General features: G+C 42.3%; 1 protein-coding gene across 8 annotated transcripts in view; it reads right to left on the bottom strand.

Annotated features, from left to right (window-relative positions):
• TNRC6C (trinucleotide repeat containing adaptor 6C) overlaps positions 1-23,293 on the bottom strand; it is a 105,677-nt gene that overhangs the window by 27,915 nt on the left and 54,469 nt on the right. For 5 of the 8 annotated variants that reach the window (XR_013957999.1, XM_080629373.1, XM_080629374.1 and 2 more), the window contains 7 exons: positions 13,071-15,662; positions 5,356-5,562; positions 3,957-4,123; positions 3,158-3,262; positions 2,653-2,733; positions 1,823-1,880; positions 1,473-1,618 (listed from right to left, as the gene is read on the bottom strand). Coding sequence is in view for 7 of the 8 variants with exons in the window: in XM_080629373.1 (XP_080485499.1) it covers positions 1,473-1,618; positions 1,823-1,880; positions 2,653-2,733; positions 3,158-3,262; positions 3,957-4,123; positions 5,356-5,562; positions 13,071-15,662 (3,356 nt within the window). In the remaining variant the exon portion in view is untranslated. The remainder of the gene's footprint in view (positions 1-1,472; positions 1,619-1,822; positions 1,881-2,652; positions 2,734-3,157; positions 3,263-3,956; positions 4,124-5,355; positions 5,563-13,070; positions 15,663-23,293) is intronic. The other 3 variants (XM_080629372.1, XM_080629376.1, XM_080629375.1) reach the window with 2 other exon arrangements.

Here is a 23,293-nt window from a genome sequence, read left to right as displayed (position 1 = left end):
AAAACGTATCTGATTGATGTGGTGTCCATCATAAACAGCAAGCCCAGAAAGAACAAGTGTTATTATTCCCCCAAAAGCAGAAGAGCAGTTTTCCAACACATACTCTTTGCAGGAAGCTGCCATTACCCTCGATTCTGCAGCACTGTGGCAGCACGGAACTACTACAAAACCTTTTGACATGCCAGGACCCTCTAAAACAAATTTAGTAAAGATGCTAATTTTAGCTTATTCACATAAATAACCCGTAATTATGTAAGATCCATTTGTGTTTAATCAAATTAACTTGTTTACAGTTTGCATTGTACCAACACTAAAACTCAGCAAACTGTTTAGCCTGTGATGACAGCGCAAACAGTCATAGTTGTCATGAAAAGGTCAGTATTTATCAGATGTCCTAGCATAGCACCACGCCAGTTTTCTTAGCACAACACCTGGAAACCTGTCACAACACAAACCGTAACTTTAAGTATAACACTATAGTTAAGACTCTAAGAAAACAGAGGGTGAGGAGCTGGAAGGATAATCACTATTCAGGGTCAGTAAAGTTTTTAATACAGCCTGTGTTAACAAGACTACAGATCACTTCTGTCTCACATCCTGCAAACAGCTTGTGTAAAATGAATTGGTTTCAGCATTGTTTGCAAAAAGCACAGATTTCTGCATTCAGAAACCGCCCATCCCATCTTTAAGAACATTTCAAATAATCTGTGAAATAAAGAAGAGCACCAAGAGATTTTTCTTCCCTTATTAATAATTTGGGGGAGGTTTCTGAGGGATTTGTAGGAATTTGTCAAGTTGTAAATAATTTCCTACTGAAGATTTGGCTCCATTTTTCCCTACATCCTTTTCTTTAGTTTGAATCTTGGACACCACAAACTTCTGAAGCTGCCTTCTCTCTCACCCCTTACATGGTGCTGGAAAATTTGTCATACGTGATCACAGGAAAGGAAGCTCATTGGAGAAGCTATTCATGATTTTGTGTCTGCTCTTTACTTAACAAAAATACCTCAGGTATTTGTCCCTATTAAGTACTGAACTTTAACTAAAATCTGTACGGAACTCAAAACTCAGACAGGAATTAGGAGTCTAATTCTTCAAGATTCCGGCCTTGCTCCTGCCTGATCATTAATCTGGGCAAGGCTCACTGACTCTGGATTCTTGCAGAGTGAAAGGCTTTCTGTGCTCCATTTCCTTGTTCTGCCCATTTCTAGTTCCACTGCACTACTGATTCCTTAGTAAGTTTTCTTTTCAAGTGTAACACTGGGGATGACCATTGTTTATTTCTATGTGGAGATCAAATCATTGGTCCTTTCTACAAGGTTTAAATTCCCCACAAGATTGTGAAAAGAGAGGAAAAGAAAAACAGCAACAGGCAATTATCTATCAGCTTTCTAAGCAGACAGTGGAAATCATCAGTATTTCCACACTGTGTACTGTTTTGATTTGTGTATCATTCACATTCCTGAACTTACCTTGTCAAGGAAGGTGGGGCGGTCCATGGAAGACTCTTTGGAGATTGGTGGTGGGCGGCAGCCAAGGGGTTTGGTGACCATTCCATTATAGTCGGCCACTCCCATTCCACGCTTGTCCATTTCCACCTTCTTTTCCAGCAGAGCACCTTCACAGAAAAGTGGAATGTATTGAAGAAGGCAACACAAAGACAATGAATTGGCCATCAACAGTTCAGAGAAGCAGGTCTTGCTTAAGAAAGCAGAAGTAAGAAAATAAATGTTACCCATAATCTGGATAAGATTGAACTCTAAAGACTCATGAATGGCTCCTGTGTTGATTTAAAGGAAGAAAAAATTACACAGATACTTACTCATGGCCTGATCGAGATTCATATTGTTGCTCTTCAAGGCCTCTTCTGCTGGCTCTCTCTGTCAAACATACAAATTATGTTTAGAGAAAAGATAACCATGCTTGTATGGTTTCAAAGCAAACAGAGAAAACAGTCTCTTAAGTGTTGAGTTCCATATTTACTCGGCAGCACAAATAACATCTGTGCACATTTTTTTTCTGCTTTCATCAATCCCCACAACAATTAAGCTTCAGTTTGTCAAGTAAGTACCAGTTCTAGAAGGTCAAATCTTACTGTTCAATTTAAATCCATCTTCCCATTTTCTATGGGCAACTTAAATATCACTAAGATACACCTTTCTCTAAGAAAACCAAGCACTGGTAACACCTGTTTTATAAAACTGTGAACTTCAAAAGATCTATAAATGTCATCATGCAAAGTATATCATCGAGTGATCTCAGGGAACACTAGTAGCTCTTACACTGGAGATTTCTGAAACTAGAATAATCATAGAATCAGGGAATGGTCTGGGTTAGAAGGAGTCTTAAGAGCCTATGTAGTTCCAGCCCTTCCACTAGAGCAGGTTGCTCCAAGTCCCATCCAACCTGGCCTTGAACACTGCCAGGGATGGGGCAGCCACAGCTTCTCCGGGCACCCTGTGCCAGCGCCTCAGCACCCTCACAGGGAAGTCAGAATGAAATGAAATGTCTAAATGCAGGAAACTGCATTTAGAAGAACTACTTCCCAGCCTGAAGAACAGACTGAATATGTTTTTGTGACTACAGTCTGAAGCACTGACAGTCAGCTACCAAAGCTGGGGCATGCGTGTTCTGTCTGTGAACACTACTCACAGGGAAGCCCATGTCTGTGAGCTGTTTTATCAGACGGTTCATGATCCAGGCCTCATCTTGCTTGCTAGATGTCTTCATGCCCTTAGTAAATAAATTGGGAGATTCCATTAATGGTCTGGTTCCCTCGTTCATACTAGTGAGATGTACATAAAATAGATGGTAAGTTTTTCATATTAATAATACATGCTACTGAAAGATGTATTAGTACATTAATTTAGAAAGGATTGAAGAACCCTCCGAACAACGTAACTATGATTCTCTTCCCCCACAAAGTGTGCAAATTTTATCTCCGCTGAAGAGGTGTTCAGTGTACTATTTAGTATTTGATTGGCTCACCACTGAATTAAAGCCACCTTTGAATTTACAGATTTCATTTTAATTAAAGTTTCTGAAATAGTACAACACTTCCTGAAAAACATTCCCAAAACCAAGTTTGCAACCTTGAAGTTAAGAATGTTACTCAGTGTATTTTCTTAAAAACAAACAAGAGCGTCTAGATAAACACCTTTAAAAGATCTCTGTGCAGCTTTTCTATCACAAAATCCTTAAGAAGTCTCTTCCTTTCAGTTCTCCAGAAAGTACCAAGGGACAAGCGTGGATTTGTTTTGGGCTGCGGACAGTACAAGAAACAACCATACTTGATCAAATCACTGGCCTAACTGTTGGCAAATGGAATAACTAACAAACCGGCTAAATGCATTCCCAATTCCTTTAAGTTACAGCCTGGCCTTGTCCTGAAATAAAGACTGTGCAATGGAAAACTTCCTAACATACAAGTATGTTCCCGATGGAGCGCAGCATTAATACAGGTTTGCTTTGTTCTCATACCAGCACAAAACTTACAACGAGTAAGTTAAGAAATACAAATCACAAAATAGGAAATAGGTATTTTTTTGTTGAACCATTTCATCACAAACTACTGTTTGCTTTTCTACCACCATGGAAAGTGTCTGAAAGCCCCGTTACCACCTTTTGTTTCTGTGAATACATTATTATTTCTTTGAAATACATGAAAGCTTTAAAACTTACAGAAAACAAAAGCAACAACAACACCTCCCAAAGCATCTGACATGCTTAAAGTCAAAGCTCTCCCACTTTCCCCTGGAAACAAGGTACAACGTTCTCCCATTTTCCCCCGGGAACAAGGTAGGCTGTACTTGAACCACTGTAGTGGCAAGCTGCGTTCATGTTCAGGTATCAGAGGTCTACTATAAGAGTTCAGGTGTAATGCAACAGAACAATGACTCTAGAAACATTACACTAATTCCACTCCTTTTCAGACAGCACCTTGATTTTTGTCTTACCTTCTGAAGTCCTTTCTTCGGGGCATTCCCCCAGGAATTACAGGAGGAGCTGCTCTCTTGTGAAGCAGTATTATTCCACATATCTCCTTCTTCATCTTCCCACTGACTAGTACTGAGATTCACTTCATCCCCACCACTGCCCCAGCCTTCTTGCATAGATTTTGAAGCTGCAGGGAAAGGAAAGAGGGAGAAGAAAAACCTTACTCAAGTTCCTGCGAAATTAACAGCAATATCTTTTAATGCCATATCCAGTATGTTAACATTTGAGTATTTTCAAGAGATACAGAGATTCATCAAATAGCTTAACTAGCATTAAATGATAAGGACACCTTTTTCGAAGCTAGCAAAAAAGAAAACTTCTCTGAATACTTCAGAGAAGAAAGCTTCCAGCAACAGCAAGTCTTGCTTTGTACTGAACAAGTAAGATCTGTGGTCATGGTCATTCCTGTCACCTAGGAACAAGGAACCTGAAGTATGACCACACACTTGGCTAAGTGCTATTTCGCTTAAAATGCACCTCATCATTTTAAGCTGTCGCATTCTTCTGTCGAACAAAACCAAATTTCAAGGTCATTAATGGTCAGAAACTCAATTCCCACCTCAGAAGAATGGAATCTAAAAGGACATGTGGGCTGCAGGGAGCATCTAACATTCAATGACAAGGCTGTCTTACACCTCATTCTGCTTTATTCCGTTTACTTTGGTCAAAGCTGGGATTACTCATCTTAAGACCTTCTCCTTGTTTTATGTTTCCTGGGTTTTCTAACTCTTTCTCAGTGAAGTATTTTGCAGGAGTGAAAAGTAAAGACTTCCACAACCAAAGCAGAAGCATGCACTGTCGCCTTCAGGGCACTTAGAGACAGGGCATTTTTTTTAAGCAACGTTAGTTGGGAACTGTGAAGCAGCAACTCGTTCAGGATGCTCCTGAACCTGTCAACAGTTTTAACAGCTGAAGAAGACACTCCTTCCTTTAGTTTAACCAGTGAGGTTGTCTAGGCATGCTCATATGTTGCTTTTCCTTTATCTTAACTGAGCTCAGTTGCTTCTCATCCCAATACAGGTTTCTTCTAGGCACCTAGAAATAAGTATTATTCACACTCTTCTGCAGTTTCACTGCTTCCTACACCTCTACTATACTCGTTTTGCAGTACACAAAAATACTCTTAAGGAATGCCTTTAATTTATTGGCTCGATGCACTGTATTCATATTTTTGTATTAATCTGGTATCTGGAATATCAACATTCTGAGACAGCTAATGCTGTTTCGAGAATGGTTAAAGCAGGCTCCGATTTAACTGCACAGAAATCCAGAGGTGATGTTCAAAAATACTCGCAGAGAACAGAGACACTTTGTCCCGGACTTCCCCATTCTCTTAGGCAGTCAGGCTCACACACGTACCTGGTTTGCACAGTGCTGGGGCAGCAGCTGGAGCATTTGTTCTTCCGTATGTCCCTGCCGACTCGGCAGGATTATCTCCCCACCCTGTACCACTGCTGGGGGGTTTCCCCCATGCTGAAGTGCCATTATCAACTGCAGCAGAAGGGGATGACGGCTCTCCCCAAGAAGCTTCGGTCTTTGTGTGGACAGCAGGCATTTCTCCCCAGCCTGCTGAAGCAAGGGGAAGGAGAAAAGAACAGTGACAAGAGGAAAGGTTTCTTCTGTCAATAACTTCAAAGACAGACAATTTATTCAAGAAAGAGCATGAACCAGTAAGCAGATACAGGGTCTCTAATTAAGCATATGAAAATAAAATCCCTTTGATATGGTCTCAAAAGTCTTTTTCTTAATCAATACCAAGTTGGCAGGACAGAAAGAGTATTTTTAACGTAGCTGGAAGGAGACTGGCTGCCATGTGAACACCAGACCTGGTCCGAAGGGAGCAGCTGTGTACAACGGGAATACTCTGAGCAGACCAAACAGGGCTTGGGAAGCACACGCAAGCAGGAAGAGCACTCAGGAGACCTGGACCCAAATCTGAGCTGGGCCTTGCCTCACTGAAAGATTTTAAACTATTTTAGCTCCTTTTTACTATTTATATGTTCTAAAATCACTTTTCTCATGCCCTACGAAGTAGGGCATTTGTTACCACTTTCCACACAGATTATATGTTGCATGCACACCTTAAAGCTCCTTATTACAGCTTGTGGTTGACTGTGTTCCCCACGCACCCCTGCATCACTGAGCTTCTACATTATAATAAATATGGCTTTTAAGGAGAACTAAACAAGACTTCAATTAAAACCTACAGTCAAATCATGAGGAACAGCAGGTAGAAGCCTTTGTTTTCCTACAGAGTATTATTTTAACTCACTGAAAGACGTAACCTACTCTAAAGAAACCTTCTTAGTCTGGCTTGGCTTGAATGTAATGCGCTTAAATCCATATGACACTGATTTTAGCACTGAAGCTGAATGTGCCAGGAACAGCCATACAGCTACTGAGTCCTACAGAGCAACACAGCAAAAATGCAAACTGAATCTAAACCCATCACTACCTCTTAAAAAAAGGTGCTTGTTTTTTTTGTGAAGAGACAGTCCGGATCATAGATGGAGTTCAAAACACTTTTTAACATACCAAGCAGCCAGGTACATAACAGGCAAGGAAACAACAGTTTTACATATACCATACCTGACATTAACCAATTTTTCTATAATTATCACAAAAAGCATTCCATTCCATTCCAACCACGACCTCAATGAGCACTGCAGAATTCAGTCTGCTTCAACTTCCACTGTTAACTAGGCTGCTAATTCAGGAACTGGTTGTCTTTTTATTGGAGATGAATATTAAGAAGCCTGGGTATTGCACAATTTAAGGACTAGATGCCTACTTTGCTGCAGGACTATTCCTTTTTTGCTTCCTGATGCAACCTGTAAAAATACTCTGGAAAGGATTCAAAGAGCAGAAACAACATTTCCTACACGAACTGACACCCGGGGTAAGTAGGCAACAGCACGGAAGTTGCCACAAAAGAACTTTCTTTAAGAGTATATATTAAATACATTAAACTAAGCAGCAGTGTTTAAGTGAGCACCAAGTCTCTGCAGAACTTCTTGATTTCAACAGGATTCCTGTACTAGAAACTGCAGGCAACATATGTCGCCAATAATAACTCCAACACTGGCTAGCAGAGAAGAAAATTCCTTTCAAAGAGATGGGCTCAGATCTGCCCACCGCTCCAGTGTTCCTGTATTACAGATTTATTTTAGGCTCTATTTCCTAAAGCAACTGCAGATCTCTCAGATACGGATCAAAGTGCATATGGCATAAAACATATCCAGACTAAGCCTACGTGTTCAGGAACATGCAGCTTAATAAAGCTCCTTCACTACCAGCAAGATTCACTGTGGTTTAAAACGTACTCCTGAAACAACCCTGAATTTCACCTTTTCATTAAAGTGCTTTGCATTTGAAACAAAGCTACTGTGTTCTAACCTCTACCAATCTATCTTATAGTTCTGTTTATTTTGTGTACAGGAGACAGACTCCGAGAGACACACATGTATGTATATAAATGAGCCTCTATTTAACACAACTTCCTTGGTGCTGCACCTAAAACACTTCTTCAAGCCTTCTGCTTGTATCTTGAAGCCAACTTTATTTAAGGAACACTTGATTGGAATTTCTGCCTCACTACTCAGGAGGTAACCTTGTCAGACAACTGCGTGTATTTAATCACACTGGCATCTGAAAAAGATTAACTGCAGGCAAATGAAACCGAAAACAAAACATCTCTAAAGCACCCACAGGAATACAAATACCAACAGAGTGTACAATACTGATATTCCCCCGAGCTCATGCAACCTAGACTGGAAACTCAAAGTAATTCAATTTATGAAATCAATCTTAAAGCACAAAATTTGTACACTAAAAAGGCAAAGTGTGCTAGGCTGCAGGATAAAAACTCTGTGACAATCAGAACTGGTCCTTGTGTTCCTTTACTATAAATTCAACAACGTTGATTAAAGGCCACAGATGTGTAATGTCCAAGTTATTTTAAGTGCTTTAAATGTGCTGAGCAGTAAATAATACGGGATTGCAAATAATGAAGAAGCCAGCCACTGCTAAAGAGAATACCTGCAAATATATAAAAGCAGACAAAAGGCATCAACTACAAGTTTTCAAAAGTATATTAACACATCAAATGAAGTGCAGGGAATGAGCAAATCAAACATGAAGCCTCCTGGAGAAATACTTTGTGCACAGCAAAAATTAACCTGTAGGTGAATTCCAGAGTACTCATCAGTTACAAACCTGTTCTTCCCTCTGTCAAGTACCTGCAGTCTTCATGTTACTGTATGAATACAATACATGTCTCTGTGCTGCCTTTCCATGACTCCTTATGACTACTTTAGAAACTTTAAAAAGGTCAATAAAAATACACTGTGGAGTGAATACTGCAAATCCTGCAGGTGGAAGAATTCCTTTGTGCTTTCCAAAGGACCTTCTTTTTTAAACAAGGTTTTTCCTCCTTTTTTCAAATAACCCAGTCTGTTCCATACTTGAAACAGACACAGGTGGAATATTAGTTCAAAGATTCTGTAGTCCCAACAGCTTGTCTCTGGCAGTGTGGTGCTTCCCAGGGTTATCACACACCTCACCATAAGCGCAGCTCACAAACGGGGTTACAAGCGGACTGAACGAAGGCAAGAAGCTACTTTTAAATTCCTTTATGTAGCTGTTTGGAACGAAAATACCTTCACAGGGGTCCCCAAACCTCAACCCATCCCGTTTTCAGAAATTCTGCTCACAGAAAGGTTATTTTTTTCATGAAAATAATACTCATTTAGGCTTTCCCTATAGCTCCGTGCCTCAGCAACCACCCACATCTGCCTGATGTTGTTTTGCCACAGAACGAGCTCTGTTACAGGGTTCTTTGGCAAGAAAGTGAGGTTTCAATGCTGAAGTTTTTAAACACTGTTCAAATCGCAAGAACCAAAAAGATCACAGCGAGTCATAAACATGGACACATTGGCAGAGCTTTGCTTTATAGAAATAAACCCATAATTAACATTGGGCTACAGCCAAGAGGAAATCCTCAGGGAAAGTGAAATGTTAACTAAGCTGTGGCAGGATGCAGTTGTTTTCCCTCAAAATAACCCTATAGTCATTTGGATGGCAGGAATTGTTTTCCTTGAAGTTGTTTGGTCTGTGATGAATACCAGAGCATATGACTACAATACAGGCAACCCAAAACATGAGAACCTGATGTCGATGAAAAAGGAAAAAATAAGGTAGAAAAGAGATTGTTTATTAAATAGTCACTAGTTAATCTGCTAATAATAGAAAAGAAATAAGCTATGGGGTTGGGGGGTGTAAAAGGGAGGAGTATATATATATATATATATATATAAGGGGTTTATATATATATATATATACACACATATATATATATGTCAACTGGGGCCTTGGGTGACATGGTTTAGTGTGGGGTGTCCCTGCCCATGGCAGGGGGGTTGGAACCAGATGATCTTAAGGTCCTTTCCAACCCTAACTATTCTATGATTCTATGATGCTTCATTTTCTGAAAGGCATTCCAGTTCATGCGGTGGAGCTCTGTGATTTAGGGAAGCATTAGGGAAGCTCTCATTTGGCTTTCAGCACTGAGATCAACCTTGTGTGGAAATGGACGGCAGGTTGCTCAGGATCACTTGGCTGTCCCCAGAACCTGACTGTTAAAGAGGGCTGAGCACAGGGGTTTAGGTTTTTACATGAGCATCCTAACGGAGCTCGAAGCTGATCTGGTTTCAAATCCATTCTGATTAAAGTTCCAAGTAAGGAAAACACATCACTTGCATTCTCTGCTTTACAGCAATTACATGCTACGAATGACACAGAAGTTGCCACCAAGACAACAGCACAGGAATGTAAAAGGAGCAGATGATGTTCAGAGCTTTCAGAAGTCCTGAATTTCAACCTAAAATCTCCAGAGGGAAGCTTACATTATGTTTTGCTGTTTCTTTTCTCTGCTGGAGGATGGGTGGTTGGAACCCTGCCAGGCTCTAACCACCTAATGGGAACAGGAAAGCATCAAGCCCGCCCCTTAGCATTTGGAGGAAGGATCTGGTGCTGTCTGGGATCCAAACCCCTCTCTTTTAATCATCCCTGTTTGCAAAACCTTTTCTCACTTCTTATTCCCCTTGTATCAAAGTTGCAAGCGTTAAAAGTGTTAGTAGGAATTATGCATAAGTAATTCAGATAACAATTAAATCTAAATCCAAACCACTACACTGGCTTTCTGCTTGTCTTCCTAAATAACTCACCGCTGGTTTGGTAGCAAGCTCCTACAGCCAGAAAGGACATTTACACATTATCCACACACCACCCCTTTTTTGGCAGAAAAAAGAATTCCTCTGAGCATTATGTATTTTCAACACATGTCCCAGCATCTGCTTCCCATCAGTAGCTTTTAAGTTCTGTATTCAAAGAACTTAAGAGAACTTCTGGGGATGGGTGACAACTTGAATAACAAGACTGCAACCTGGCCTCTACTTCTAAACTAATATAGCATAAACACAGAACCCAAAAGGGACTGCTGCTCCTTTGTGAACAGCTAACCTGTGCTGCAGAGAAGAGTTAAAATCCACTTCCTCACTTTCAGGATGTGTGACTGCCATCTGACAGCTACGCAACACTTGCACAGGAACAGAATCCATGTTTCCTTATTTGGGATATTGCTTGAACGATAGGGAATCATAAAAATGGTTGTCAAAGCATGTCATACCCATGCAGAAGACAAAACGCCAGTGACAACTACTTAGTTCATGCGTTGTAAGATCTTAGATGAGTGCTAACCTGTGCCTTATGGCACCGCCTTTAATTACACAATCATGTTTTGCATGGAAATACCGTAGCTGGAAAATAATTGTTGTTGGATGAAATATGGCTGGGCATTAAAGAAGTCCCCTGGCTACAGGATTCTTGTCTGCCTTACTGCAGAGGTTGGAAATGCATAGCCAACAGGACAGGGACTTGGAGTAGGAAAAAATAAGGTTTAACAGCACAACACCAAACTGCAAGCCAAGGCCTGTGTCACTGGAAATCTACTCAGTACTCTTCTCATCTTTCAGTTGTCCCAGGCGGGACATGATTTGTAGATGTCTGAGGTCTGCGTAGATTTGCACAAAGACCAACAGGACACTGCTGTACAGCTGCTGGGTGCTGTAGGTGTTAAATCAGGTCTCCTGCACTGTGAATAGGGAAGCTGATAGGATCAGTTTAAATGCCATTCTTTGCTCGCTCGCTCTCTCTGTAAGATAAGTACATGACCCCACTGTACTCCTCTGGGGCACAGTCAAAAGCTAAGATGGGCATAATACGTAAAGGCTCATGGGATTGCTCCTAGCTTCCAGCTGCAGACTGGACAATAATCCTTCAAAACAGTCCCAAGTATGGCTTTTAGATCTGTACCTACGTGCACAACTGTATGTAAGCAAAAATATACAAGAGGCCTCACTCATGCGCTCAATAACTTGATCTAAATTTTAATATCAGAACCATATTCTAAACTCCCTTCTGTTGGTTTTGCTTTAGGATCTTCAAATCCTTCTAATTCACATTTCTGCAAGATGCACAAGACTGCCATTTTAAGGAGTGGATGGTTACCATTAATAAGCAGTTCTCTGATTGCACAGATGTCACTTCAAAGAAATCCCTCCTTTGCTACCATCTATTCACCTGAGGAACTGCTGTAGATAAGCACTGGCTTTTAAATTCCATTTTCAGCATCTGAAGGACTCAGAACAGTAAGTTCTCCTCTCTCAGGTGTTAGATTATTTGAACATTAACAATACACTGCTGTATACAAACAGTCTGACAAGCACCAATGTAATCATCCAAAAATCAGCCTACTGGAAAAGACTCCACCAAGCCCCTACTTTCGTGATCTCTCCACTACAATTCAGAAATCAGAATTGTCAGTCTCACGGGTAAAGTTTTAAATATGGATGAAATACGTTCCAGGTAAATGGATTATAGATCACGTATGGCGGACTGACCAAAGACAAACCTATTGAAACATTTCTCCTCCTGGAGCACATGTTATTTTATGACGATAGATACTCTCAGCCATTAAAATATTTGACCACAGCAGGGAACATGAGACTATTTTTAAACAGATATTACAGTAAGTTTTAATTACTTCAAAACATCAAAGAGAAAAATCATGGAAGTAAGAGAACAAATCCCATTTGGAGAAAACCATGGTGAAAAAGTCAATATTTAGCCATGACAAAGACAAAACAGAAACTCGGGAGACAAAAATCAGATGAAGAATTTCAAAGAGCACTGTAAGACCAGATTTATTTTGAGAAGTCTGTGGTCATGATACAGAGCAGAGCTCCCAAAAACGTTTATTTCAATACCTCCCCCTAAGCAGTTTTCTCCTTTTTTCCCCATTTTTATTCCCTGATGCTTGTCTACAGCAGTACTCTGTCTTTGATTAGAAAAACCCCTAGATGCCTAAAAACTTGTCTTTGGAACATGGCTCAAGTTAGAATAACTTCTCCCAGCCAGCCTGAATATTAACATCTTTAACCAATCCAGCTTTATGAGAATCATGTTTAAGTCCAGGGTACCACCCATGCTTGAGACCTCAACTGTGAAGGAGAACCAGTTCTTCATAAAAGGCAACAAACAGAAGACAGAGCAACAGCAACAGCCTGAATTCATGCGACCCTTAAACCACATCTGGTGCCAAGAGATATGGGTTGCAGAAAAGAAACAGATGCATTCTGCCTGAACAAGAACAAAGACCAAGCAAGGGTACCAGAAGACCAGACAGTAAAAGTTAGCCAAAAGGCCCCAAACTCTCCAAGGACTGAATTCAAAGAAAGTGCTAAGTAACACTGGAAGAGCTGACAAAATAAATACGCATCAATCATCTAAGGCCCCAGCACATTATTGACCAGATATTGTTGAAAGCCTTTCTTATGTTCACTTGGACTAAGGAATTCTGTGTGTCAGGTTCCACGGGTGCTGTTGTCCTCAAGACAAGTTAACACTGTCTCAGAGTGTATGACATAAATATAAGATTTCTACCTTTAATGTATAACCACAGAGTCAGACAACATTCAGTAATCTGTATAAAGCATGTTATAAAACTATTTTCATACCTGGACCAAGCAGCGGGGACCGGTTCGGCTGGGCACTTGACTGGTGCGATGGCTGAGGTTCAACCATGTTGGTGTTGATAATGGTGCTAGTGGTGGTGGTATTGGTTGTGGTACTGCTCTGAATTATAGGATTATTTCTATCCCACATGTTTACAGTCTTGTTGTTGTTGTAATTTGGGTCGCCCCAAGCTGAGGTACCATCATCGATTTCCATCTTGCGGCGAATGGACGGTGGAGACGGCTCTTCCCAGCCAGTTGCCTCACAGTTCTCTTTTTGTTTGGCTGGCACTGGCCCACCAACCCACCCTGACCCCGTCTGTTTGACAGAAGCAGCTCCTCCCCAGTTACTTACATTGTTGTCCTGGGGTTTATTAGCCCAGTTTTGTTGAGGGCTTGGCTTTAAAGATTCCCCCCAACTTGTACCTGTATTAGCCTTGCTGTTTGTGCCATTTCCCCACCCACTGGTCCCAGACCTTGTGGAATCATTCCAGCCAGACCCTGATCTATTGTCAGAATCCCATCCAGATCCATTCTTCTTCCCATCACCCAAGTGTCCAGGAACAGATGATGAATCTGTCCAATCTCCACCTCCTGAAGTCCAGCTTGGATTTGATTTCTGTCCCTCTCCCCAGTTTTGAGATTTGGGTTTCTGAGGTTCACCCCAGGTAGGTGATTTGTCCTCCTGATTTGCGGTCCCACTCCAAGCGTGGCCGCTTTTGGCAGCAGCAGCATTATTAACAGTAGTAGAGCTTGCTGACTCTCCCCATCCCCCTGGGCCATTTGGTGCTTTGTTGTTATTGTCTCCCCAACCTGTATTTGTTGGAACAGCTGCCGGTGGAGAGTTGACCCACCCAGATACTGAAGAGGTATTTGTACTGTTCATGATGGACCCATCATTCTTCCCCCCTGAGTTTGAAGATTGAGTAGCTGCACAACCCCAGGCCTCTGTTCCATTGTCATTCTTTCGTTCAGACCTTGGGGACTCTTCAAATTCCCAGGCAGTGTTTTGCTTTACAGGGGTCTGTCCCCACCCTGTATTGGACAGGACCCTGGGGTCAAGGTCATTTCTTGGCAACTGAACTTGCCCTTGGTCTATCATCCCTTTGTCTCTCCTTCTGCCCTCTCCAGCCCCCTCCCTTCCAGTACTGCCTTCATTTTGACTCCCACCGCTGTCATTACTTCCTTCACTAGCTGTGGTGCCAGATGCTGCAGCTTTGGCCCAAGAGTTTATTTGTTCATTGCCCTGCTGCATGGCAGGATTCGGACTGGTAACACTAGAGCTATCCCACCCTGTTGATCCTTTCCCGTTGACGTCGCTATTGGAATGCTGGTTTGGCGGCTTGCCCCATTCCCCGTTCACACCGTTACTGGTGTTCCGGTTGGGGTGGCCCCACGCTCCAGAATGCATACTACCAACACCGCTGTTGCCACCACCCCTGCCCCACGCTAGTACCCCAGGACCAGAAGGAGGTCCCGAATCCCACGCACTCGCTCCGTTTCCCTCCTTTTGCACAGCACTGCTGGATCCATTTTGTTTAGCACTTAATGCTGAGTTCACAGTGTCTCCATTCCCCTGACTGAACCCAGAATTGCTGTTTCCTGTGGCAGGATTAGCTGGGGACATCCCCCACACTGAACTGCCCATTCCTTCACCACTGCCCCCGCTGACTTGAGAAACTGATGTTCCGTTAGCACCAGGAAGGCCTTGCAGGTGGGGCGGGATGATGGCCCCCATACCAACAGCCATCCCCCAGTTCGGCAGTCCATTTGTCTGCATTGCATTGATAGGGTTTGGTGAAGAGTTCATGGGGTTAGTGTTATTTGGTCCATCAGTGTTAAGGTTCTGAGGTTGTACGCTGAAAGACACATTCTGAGAAGTGGACGTTTGTGGTTCTGTGCTCTCTTGCGGCAGCAAGTTTCCCCAAGCACCTAAGGTGCCTGTTGGGTTCCCATTCTGGCTGCCCATGTTCTGACCTATGGCACTGACTGGACTGCAAATACTGGAAGGGTTGCCTGCTCCCACAGTTCCTTCATGTCCAAGTACAGGCCAGGCAGCTGGATTGGCATTAGGGTTAAGGTTAAGATTAATGCCAGCATTCGAGTTGGAAGCACCCCAACAGTTCTGACTTCTACCATCTCCCATCATGTTGTCCATCTTTCCATCCCCAGCACTGGCAGAGCAGTGAGCTAGGCCAGAGCTGGAGCCCGCAGCCACCCCCCACACTCTGGCCGAGCTGCCGTTACCGTTTGCTCCACCAGCTCCAAGGGCACTCTGGTTAGAAGTGCTTTGGACGAGTGCTCCGTTGGCGCCATTATTGCCATTAGTTTTCTTTGTATGTCCAGTGAAGTTGCCTTGGGCACTCCCTGTAGCCATGCTACTGTTCTCTGAGCCACAGTTGGAGGCAGAGTCAGTGTCTGTAGTACATTCTGAGGCAGACTCAGTCTCAGCTCCGGTAATGGAAGGCCACGCTTCCTTGTCAGTCCTGTCTATTATCACTTTATCCCAGCTGCAGTTGCCTTCACTCCTGAAAGCGGGCTGCTGTCCCCAGTGGGAATTCTCATAATGGTCTCCCAATCCACTGTGGCTGAGATCTGAAAGGATCCAACAAGGTTAAAAGTTAAAAATGAGTCTGCTCTTCAAGCACAGCAAAAGCCCTCGATTAAGCACTATTTTACATTGCTAGCTACAACACTGCAGTCTGTTAAAATTTAGAGTATGTTCTGTAACATAATACAGCCATTTTTCTCACTACAATAAAGCATGATGCTCGTATTTAGGTTCTTTTTAATCTGGCAAAACTCTCAATTAGAATAATGGAACACTTCAGTTTTAGAACAGAGCAACAGAAGTGTTTTCTACCCCTTAGTATCTAGTAAAAATAATAAGCAGGCAATAAATAACGGCAGCAAACACACTATGAAAAATCTAAAAGCAAAGCTAAAAAGCAAATTTGGAAAAAACCCAGGATAGTATCTAGCAAACTCTTATCATTTATTCTGACTCAATTCTTGTTCTTCAGAGAAACACAAAGAAAGAGCATTAACAAAAACTGCATGTTTGCCTGCCGTTAGATACGACAAACATCACGTTTAACACACTACACTCACACTGCATTTAGGTTTTTCACCCTTCCTGTAAATAAAGGAACAAACAGACAGGCACCTTTTCTATTCGGTTCAATTATACATTTAAACACCTCTACTGAAACTTATATTTTAGTAGAGAACTTGGGCGTTTCTAAGTAACAGTGAGTTTTGTCAAGAAACGTGTGTCTTAAAGGGTTACATGCAGCTTTTGACTTGTGCATACAGCCCAATTTTCCCCCCAAACCAATGGAAATCAATGTTATGTCACACAGGTAACTCCGGAGACAGTATTTTCAGAGCACTGCCGACATCCTCAGAGACACTAATCCAAAAAATGAAACGAAAGCTCTTGAGCATCTCATTGCTTGCTGGGGTACACCATGTTAAACTGGAAAATACAACACTTCTCACGCTGAAAACTCAAGCTTACTTCAAGGTTTTGCATTTACTTTCCATCCCGATTACTCTCTACAAGATTTCCAGTACAGATTACTCCTTCTAGCTTCTTTTGATGGGAATTTGATAGCAAGTAATTCAGCCTGACCCTAGGGATATGTACTACAGGTGATCTGTTTAACAGTTCCTCTTAACTGGTTGTCTAAATAAGGGGGAAAACTGCATATCCCTAAGTTACAAATTCTGGATGTCAATTATTTTTACTTGCAGAAACGGGACTTTGCTTTTTTATTTTCTGAATAAGAGGGATATTTTGTGGGGAAGATGGATGCAACAAATCTCCCAAATCAGCTGTTACCAGTGGATGCCTAACATGCATTCATTTCAGTGACAAATATTTGGGTGTGATGATCTCCTCTAACTGCCTCCAATTAGAGCTGTTCTAATCCTGCAGAAAACCTGTTCCAAGAACAAAAAAGCAGCTTTCTCTCTCTGATGAAGTCTTATTCACACATTTCACCTGTAGCTTTTCAAGACAGGCGGGTGATTACTTGGTTGGCTCATGAAGATTTATCAAGATGAAGAAACCAGGACAGACTGCATCTTTCTTTACTTCGTCTTGGTTTTTGCTTTATTTCTTTTTATTATTTAAGTCAATTAAAGCAGAAGTACAAATGTTAGAGAAAGGAAGGGAAAGCAGTCTTAGCTCCTCACCAGTCTTCTCATGATGCCAGGAAAAGCCTAGCTTTTCACAGAAAGAGCTAAATAATTGACATGTGTATGACAAATCCAAATGATCTGCCATTGAAAAGGAGCCACATGGATTTCCCTGCATTCTCTCCCCTCCATGCAATGGCTAGAAAGGAAAAAAGCATCATGTTATTCCCAGATAAAGCCAACTGGTTACATTACAGAGCTAAGGAAGAAGGTTGAAAGGCTACCTGATAATCTGGGTTTGTTACACAGGTGTTGAATAGAGAGCAGAATCCCAGATAAGATGCGACAGGGGAAGGAAAGCCCATGAAATGGCTTTAAAAGGACCAACGGGGTCAGAAAAATGAGCCAGTAGGCATGAACAAAGTAAAAAACAGGAGCAGTCCAGGCCAGAAGGTAAGAAGTTGAGGTAACCAAAGAATCAGATAAGACGAGCTATGTGAAGCTTTTTCACTTTGCTCTGTGGGTGGTGAGATTTGGCACTGACTGTGTTTCAGACACGACAGGAAGATTTAACAGTGCCTTGAAATACACTGTTCCAACAAAAAAGGTCTTGTCAAAGCCAGAACCCAAGCTACGTGTGTGAGTGCCTGGGAGAACGATGGTGCTGCCCGAGGCAAGTGTATGAGTGTCTCTGCAGGGCAGGTCTGTGGAGAAGGATCAAGAGCCCAGCGCAAGATGTCTCAATACTCCCAAGAATGACACCAACACCGACCAGAAGAGATGAAAGGCAGCTGCTTGTTTAATCTTTGCCTTTCCGTTTTCCTCTCCCCCAGAGAAGGTGGTTAAAGCGTGGCTCAAGTTTGAGAGCAGAGACAGAAAGTAATGGAAAGGGAATGGAAGAGGAAGGTGACAGAACAGCTTAGACAGATTGCTGAAAGCAGGGAGTAAAAGGCTTCATTAAATAAGACAGGATTTTGAAGAGCAGTCAGAGAAACAAGGCGGCGAAAAAAAAAAAACAGTGAGGGGGAAGAAGTATAAAACCCAAGAGATGGCCATGTCCACATTAAAAATAGAAAATGGCCGAGTGCCTCAGCCTGGATAAGCACATCTACTCCAGACAGTGTCACACCAAGTATGTTTGGCTTGGAAGCCACACACACGCAGCTCAAACCCCTTTGCTTTTCAAGGGTTTGCAACTCCATAGTTATTCCTCTTTATGTACCATCAGCACAGCTCCCCTTACCAAGGTTCAGATTATGGCCTTGACAATAACCACTGATAACCTCTAAGGAATTACTTGGATAGGGATTACAGTAATTCCATGAGCAGCGGTGTACCCGTGCTCTGCCTCCTCTGCTCTGGTGTCACCAGGACCACACTGGGACCTTTCCTAGGCCAGAGGTGCAAAAACCAGAGCAAAACCAGAGACCTGCAATAACTGGTTCTAACACCAAAGGCTCCTGCTACAAAGCTTGTAAGACACAGGGCGGAAAAAAGATTCACAAGGTAAAGAGAAAGCTGCAAAAGCTGTGACTTTGCTGCCAAAACAACTTAACAGTTTGGGTACAGAATGGATCTTGAAGAGAGTAATTTTTATGTTCTTGTCTCTAGAAGCAAATTAACCAAAGGACATTTTTCCATTTTCTGTGACTAAAAGGAGTTAATTCCCATAAACTAAATAACTAGTAGCACAGTCTTACACTTAATCCATAGGGCCTTTAAACATTTGGGGGAAAGAATGAAAGCAAAGTATTTTACATGATGAAATCTTGAATTTGTTTGGTTGGGATTGGGTTTGGGGTTTTTTGAACACACAGATTTCCTCCAACTTTCCAGGAAACCAACTCTTTAAAGAAATTGCCAATATTCTCCTGTGTTTTCAAAGCTGTTGAGACTGAAATGGGAACCCATGGGACATCTAAAAAATTCTTAAGAATTACTTCTTTTTTATTTATGCAAAGATCAGAACTAAAAGCACTGCAGTCCCCCAAAACCATTTCTGTCCTTCCTCCGTCAACTGAGCAAAGATTTAAGCACAGCACAAGGAACAGGAACCACAGGTATTTTGTGTTAGCAAATCCTAGTGCTGCTACACCACAAAGCAGAACGGACTTTTAAATGAGTCATTGGTGGTGGGAGGAGATTGCTGTTGTCCCTACACACGGTTCCAAACATACTTAACCAACTTCAACTTAGTGCTTACTAAAGACAGAAAACATTTTAGGCTGTGTTTGAAAATGAAGATGAGTAATTAGTTGCAGAAGCAGTTTAATGTTTACATAGATTCCAAATGTAAAGTATGAGTAGAGTGAAATGAGAAAAGCTGTTGCATGCATTTCTTAGAAAAGCAAAATACATGCAACTGCCCCGAAACTTCAATCCTTATTATTGTAAATGACATCATCACATTTCTTTTCATTTTTATTCAGACAAGTTAAAGTAACTGTATCTTCGTAACTTCCATTACAGCAATTAGCTCAAATGCTGCGCAGTAAAACGACGCATCCTCAAGTATAATATATCCAGAACCAACGTATGGAGAGGGTCTGGAATGGCAAAGCCTGGGATAAACTTTTAATAAGATCCACACTATGAACAGAGTTTTGCTCATCCAATTTTAAATCAGCTCTAACAGTGATTCCCTCTCTTAGTACCAGTTTTGCTTTTCAGTTCATGGTAGTCAACATAACAACAACCTGCCTCATTGACTGGTCCTGTCCTGCCCAAAGGACAGATTACAGGCGAGGTTGCTCTTTGCTGTGACATGCAGAATAGAGAAAAATCCCAAAGGCCGGTGACAGCCCCCCTGGGGATTTTACTTGTCACACAAAGGTCAGCCATTCTCAGTAGGAAGTGAGAAAAAAGAGCAAATGACTTTCTCCCTTCCCAAAGAAGAAACAGTTTTCAATTCAACATGAGCAGACCTTTAAAAGGCTATACATGAATTTTTCTAAATCTAAATTAAAAAGGAATTGCCAGAAACATTTTAAGTGCTCGATGAAATGCAGCCTGATTTCATAAAAGAAAAGATGACACAAGCATTTCTTCTGAAGAACAAAATACAGTAGAGGAGAAAATCTGGGAATTGCAGTGCTGATGTTTCAGGTTCTCTGCCACATCCAACTCTATCCATACGCTGAGACAGACGACAGATCCGAAAACTGCCATCTCCCTGAAGCCACTTAGAGAGCTCCGTTAAACAAGTCTCATAGATGTGAGGAAGCTGAAACCTTGACTAGCATAACATAACGTGGAAAAGACAGGAAAGAGATGGAAGCATTGAATAAAGCAGCTTTATTTATCTTAAAACTAAACCACAGTTAAGTACACGAGTGGCAAAGCCCGTTATCCTGTTACGACATTAAAATGTAGTTCCTCTCCTCTGATGCTGAAAGCTTTCAAAACGCATTAACAAGCCAAACCAAAACAAGTTTTCATTATTAGCAGACGCCACTGAACGCCACCTCTCCACAACAAAAAGCAGTTGAAAACACCAAACAATTGCATTTTTTTCCTGCTCAGTGCAACATATCTTTAGCAAGCAGCTCGCTGCGAAGACGCCATTTTATCAAACCTGAAATGCAGCCAAGAGCTGCGGACGCTGTGCTGCTGCTCTCCGCTGAAATGTTATGTAAGAAATTGATTTAACAGAACCAGATGCTATTTTCTCAGGGTTAGGGTTACTTTCTCTCTCATCTCTCCTTTTTTTTTGGCTCTAAAAAGGGCTGATGGGTAATCAAATACCTGGAGAAAGGAGCCGCCCAACCATCCTAGGAGACGCTACATTGTGTGCAGAGCTGTTTCTACTCCTGCATCTACGCTCTCCAAGGCTCCCAGCTTCAATATGTCGGCTGTGTACAGAGTAAGCCTCATCCTGTAGAGCTGCCAAGAAAATCTCTCTGTGCAAGCGTGCGCCCAGACAACCTGCAAGCTCGGCCGGGCCTCGGCTGCACTGGCTATGGAAATGCCCTCTCCACGCACAGCCCTCCTCCCCCTTCCCCTCACTCCGCTCCTTAACTCTGGGTGAAGGTATCAACAGAGTAGGATTTTTAAGCTTTGATTATCTAATTGCAGCTGACACTAAACCGATCTTCCTTCCTCTTTAAATTCTTGCAACTGTCACAAAACATTTTCACTTCAGGACCCAGCTACAATTAGCACCCTAGCTGCTTTTCTCCTGCTTTTGAAAGTCAGCCAAGAGAAGAACTGCCGCCCCGGCAGCAGCTCCTGCCATAGTCCTCCTCCCTGCCCTCACAGCAGCTCCTTCTTCCTGCCCGGCATTTTCCTCCCTGTCTGACAGCAGCTCCTGCCCGGTATCCTCCTCCCTGCCTGACACCAACAGCTCCTGTCCGCTGTCCTCCTCCTGCCCCATCGCCAGCTCCCACCCCAGCAGCAGACCAAGCCCCAGATGTACACTGGTATGTCGCCAAGCCCTTAATGACTTCCCAGCCTCTATCTAACACAGATCTAAGTGGCAAACACGAGAGCATATTAATCAAAGGCACCGTTGTTTATGAACGCCAAGAACTGCCCTAATACTGCAGCATGGATCAGGGCAACTCCTGCCTCCTGCAGAAGCGGGGACCGACCATCTTTTATCAAGTGCGGAGCACTGGTTTGCTTTAAGGCATATGAACACACAAAGTGTGAACAGAAGGGGGAGCAGCATAATGTTTTCAGGACCTAAATAACATCACAAATTCTGAGAACACACGTAGAGGGATTTTATCAATACATATACATAATTTGTGTTAATTAAAATACACACAAATCCAACAGGATAATTTACACATAAGCTTTCAGTATGACCAGTACACTGCCCTACAATTATTTCCCCTTCTCACTTCCTTTGTCTTCCTCCTCCTATCTGCCCCAAATACATATTAATTACTCAGTAAATGGAGCACATTTTCAATCTGCTGTGGCTTGGAGCACCCCGCTCTAGTGGAAGGTGTCCTTGCCCATGGCAGGTGGTTGGAATTAGATGAGTCCCTTCCAACTCAAACCATTCCATGATTCTATGATTCCTTGGTGCAGTTTGTCCCTCCTGCACCGAGTCACACACCACTGATGTCTCTTTAAAGGGCTGGCTGCATTCTCAGAATTGCTGCCACTTCGCTACCAAAGCACAATTGCTGCTGCTATTCTTGGCTCAAGAACTGTTCCACTGAAATACCCCTGAAAATAGCTGGTTTCCTTCTGAAGACATTTATTCTCTGTTTCTTTGCAGTAGTATCTGAATGCTGGTCGGGTTCAACCTCATTTTAAAAACACGAGATGAATGAAAATCAAACCTTCTTGGGTTAGTTTCCATTCAGAAAACTATTTCAAATGCAACCAGAAACTAAGTTGGAGAGTCAATTTTGCAGTAACTTCACACTGACAATATCATTGTGGCTTATTACATTCCTTCAATGCCAGCTATACATGACTGAAATGCCCATTAATTAAAATGATATGTTGAAACTGGAAGAGAACATATCATATATTCCCATGTTCCGTGTATTTTCTTTTATCAATAACATAAACTTCCAGTAATCAACTTCCATGCAGAGGCAGCTCTTCAAGGGGATGTTTTTTACCAGTCAGGAGTACACAGGAAGGCAATGCAAGACCCCACACCAGTTTGCGGGGAACATGAAGCACAGCTGCCACTCCAGCCTGTGCTGGCAGAGAGCATCTGCTCCCTTCCACGAGCCCCATCTTGCAGCAACCTTGACAGGGCACGTGTCTGAGAAATCTGAACTTCTTACAGATACCTGCACACTGGAAAAGGGGATTTGAGAGGTCACGCAGAACACTCACCTGATCCAAGGAACTGTTCCTGGTACATGCTAGGTGACATCTACCCAACCCACCAAGGAAGAAGCCCTCCAGCAACGGAGACTGCACATTGCCAAGTGCTCTATCTCCCTTCTTCAGATCGCTTTCATACTGGCACGTTTTTCCTAATGTCTAACCTTAATCTTCCTTGTTGAAATTTAAGTCCATTATTTCTTATCTGATCCATCACAGGCATACAGAACAGATCATTTCTTCCCTGCAGCAGTCATTTAGGTATTCCTGCATTTATAACTCCAGTC

Source organism: Psittacula echo (genome assembly GCF_963264785.1).
Source record: "Psittacula echo genome assembly, chromosome: 14".
NCBI classification, from domain to species: Eukaryota; Metazoa; Chordata; class Aves; order Psittaciformes; family Psittacidae; genus Psittacula; species Psittacula echo.
The sequence above is the reverse complement of the archived record's forward strand: the minus strand, read 5'-3'. Positions and strand labels throughout refer to the sequence as shown.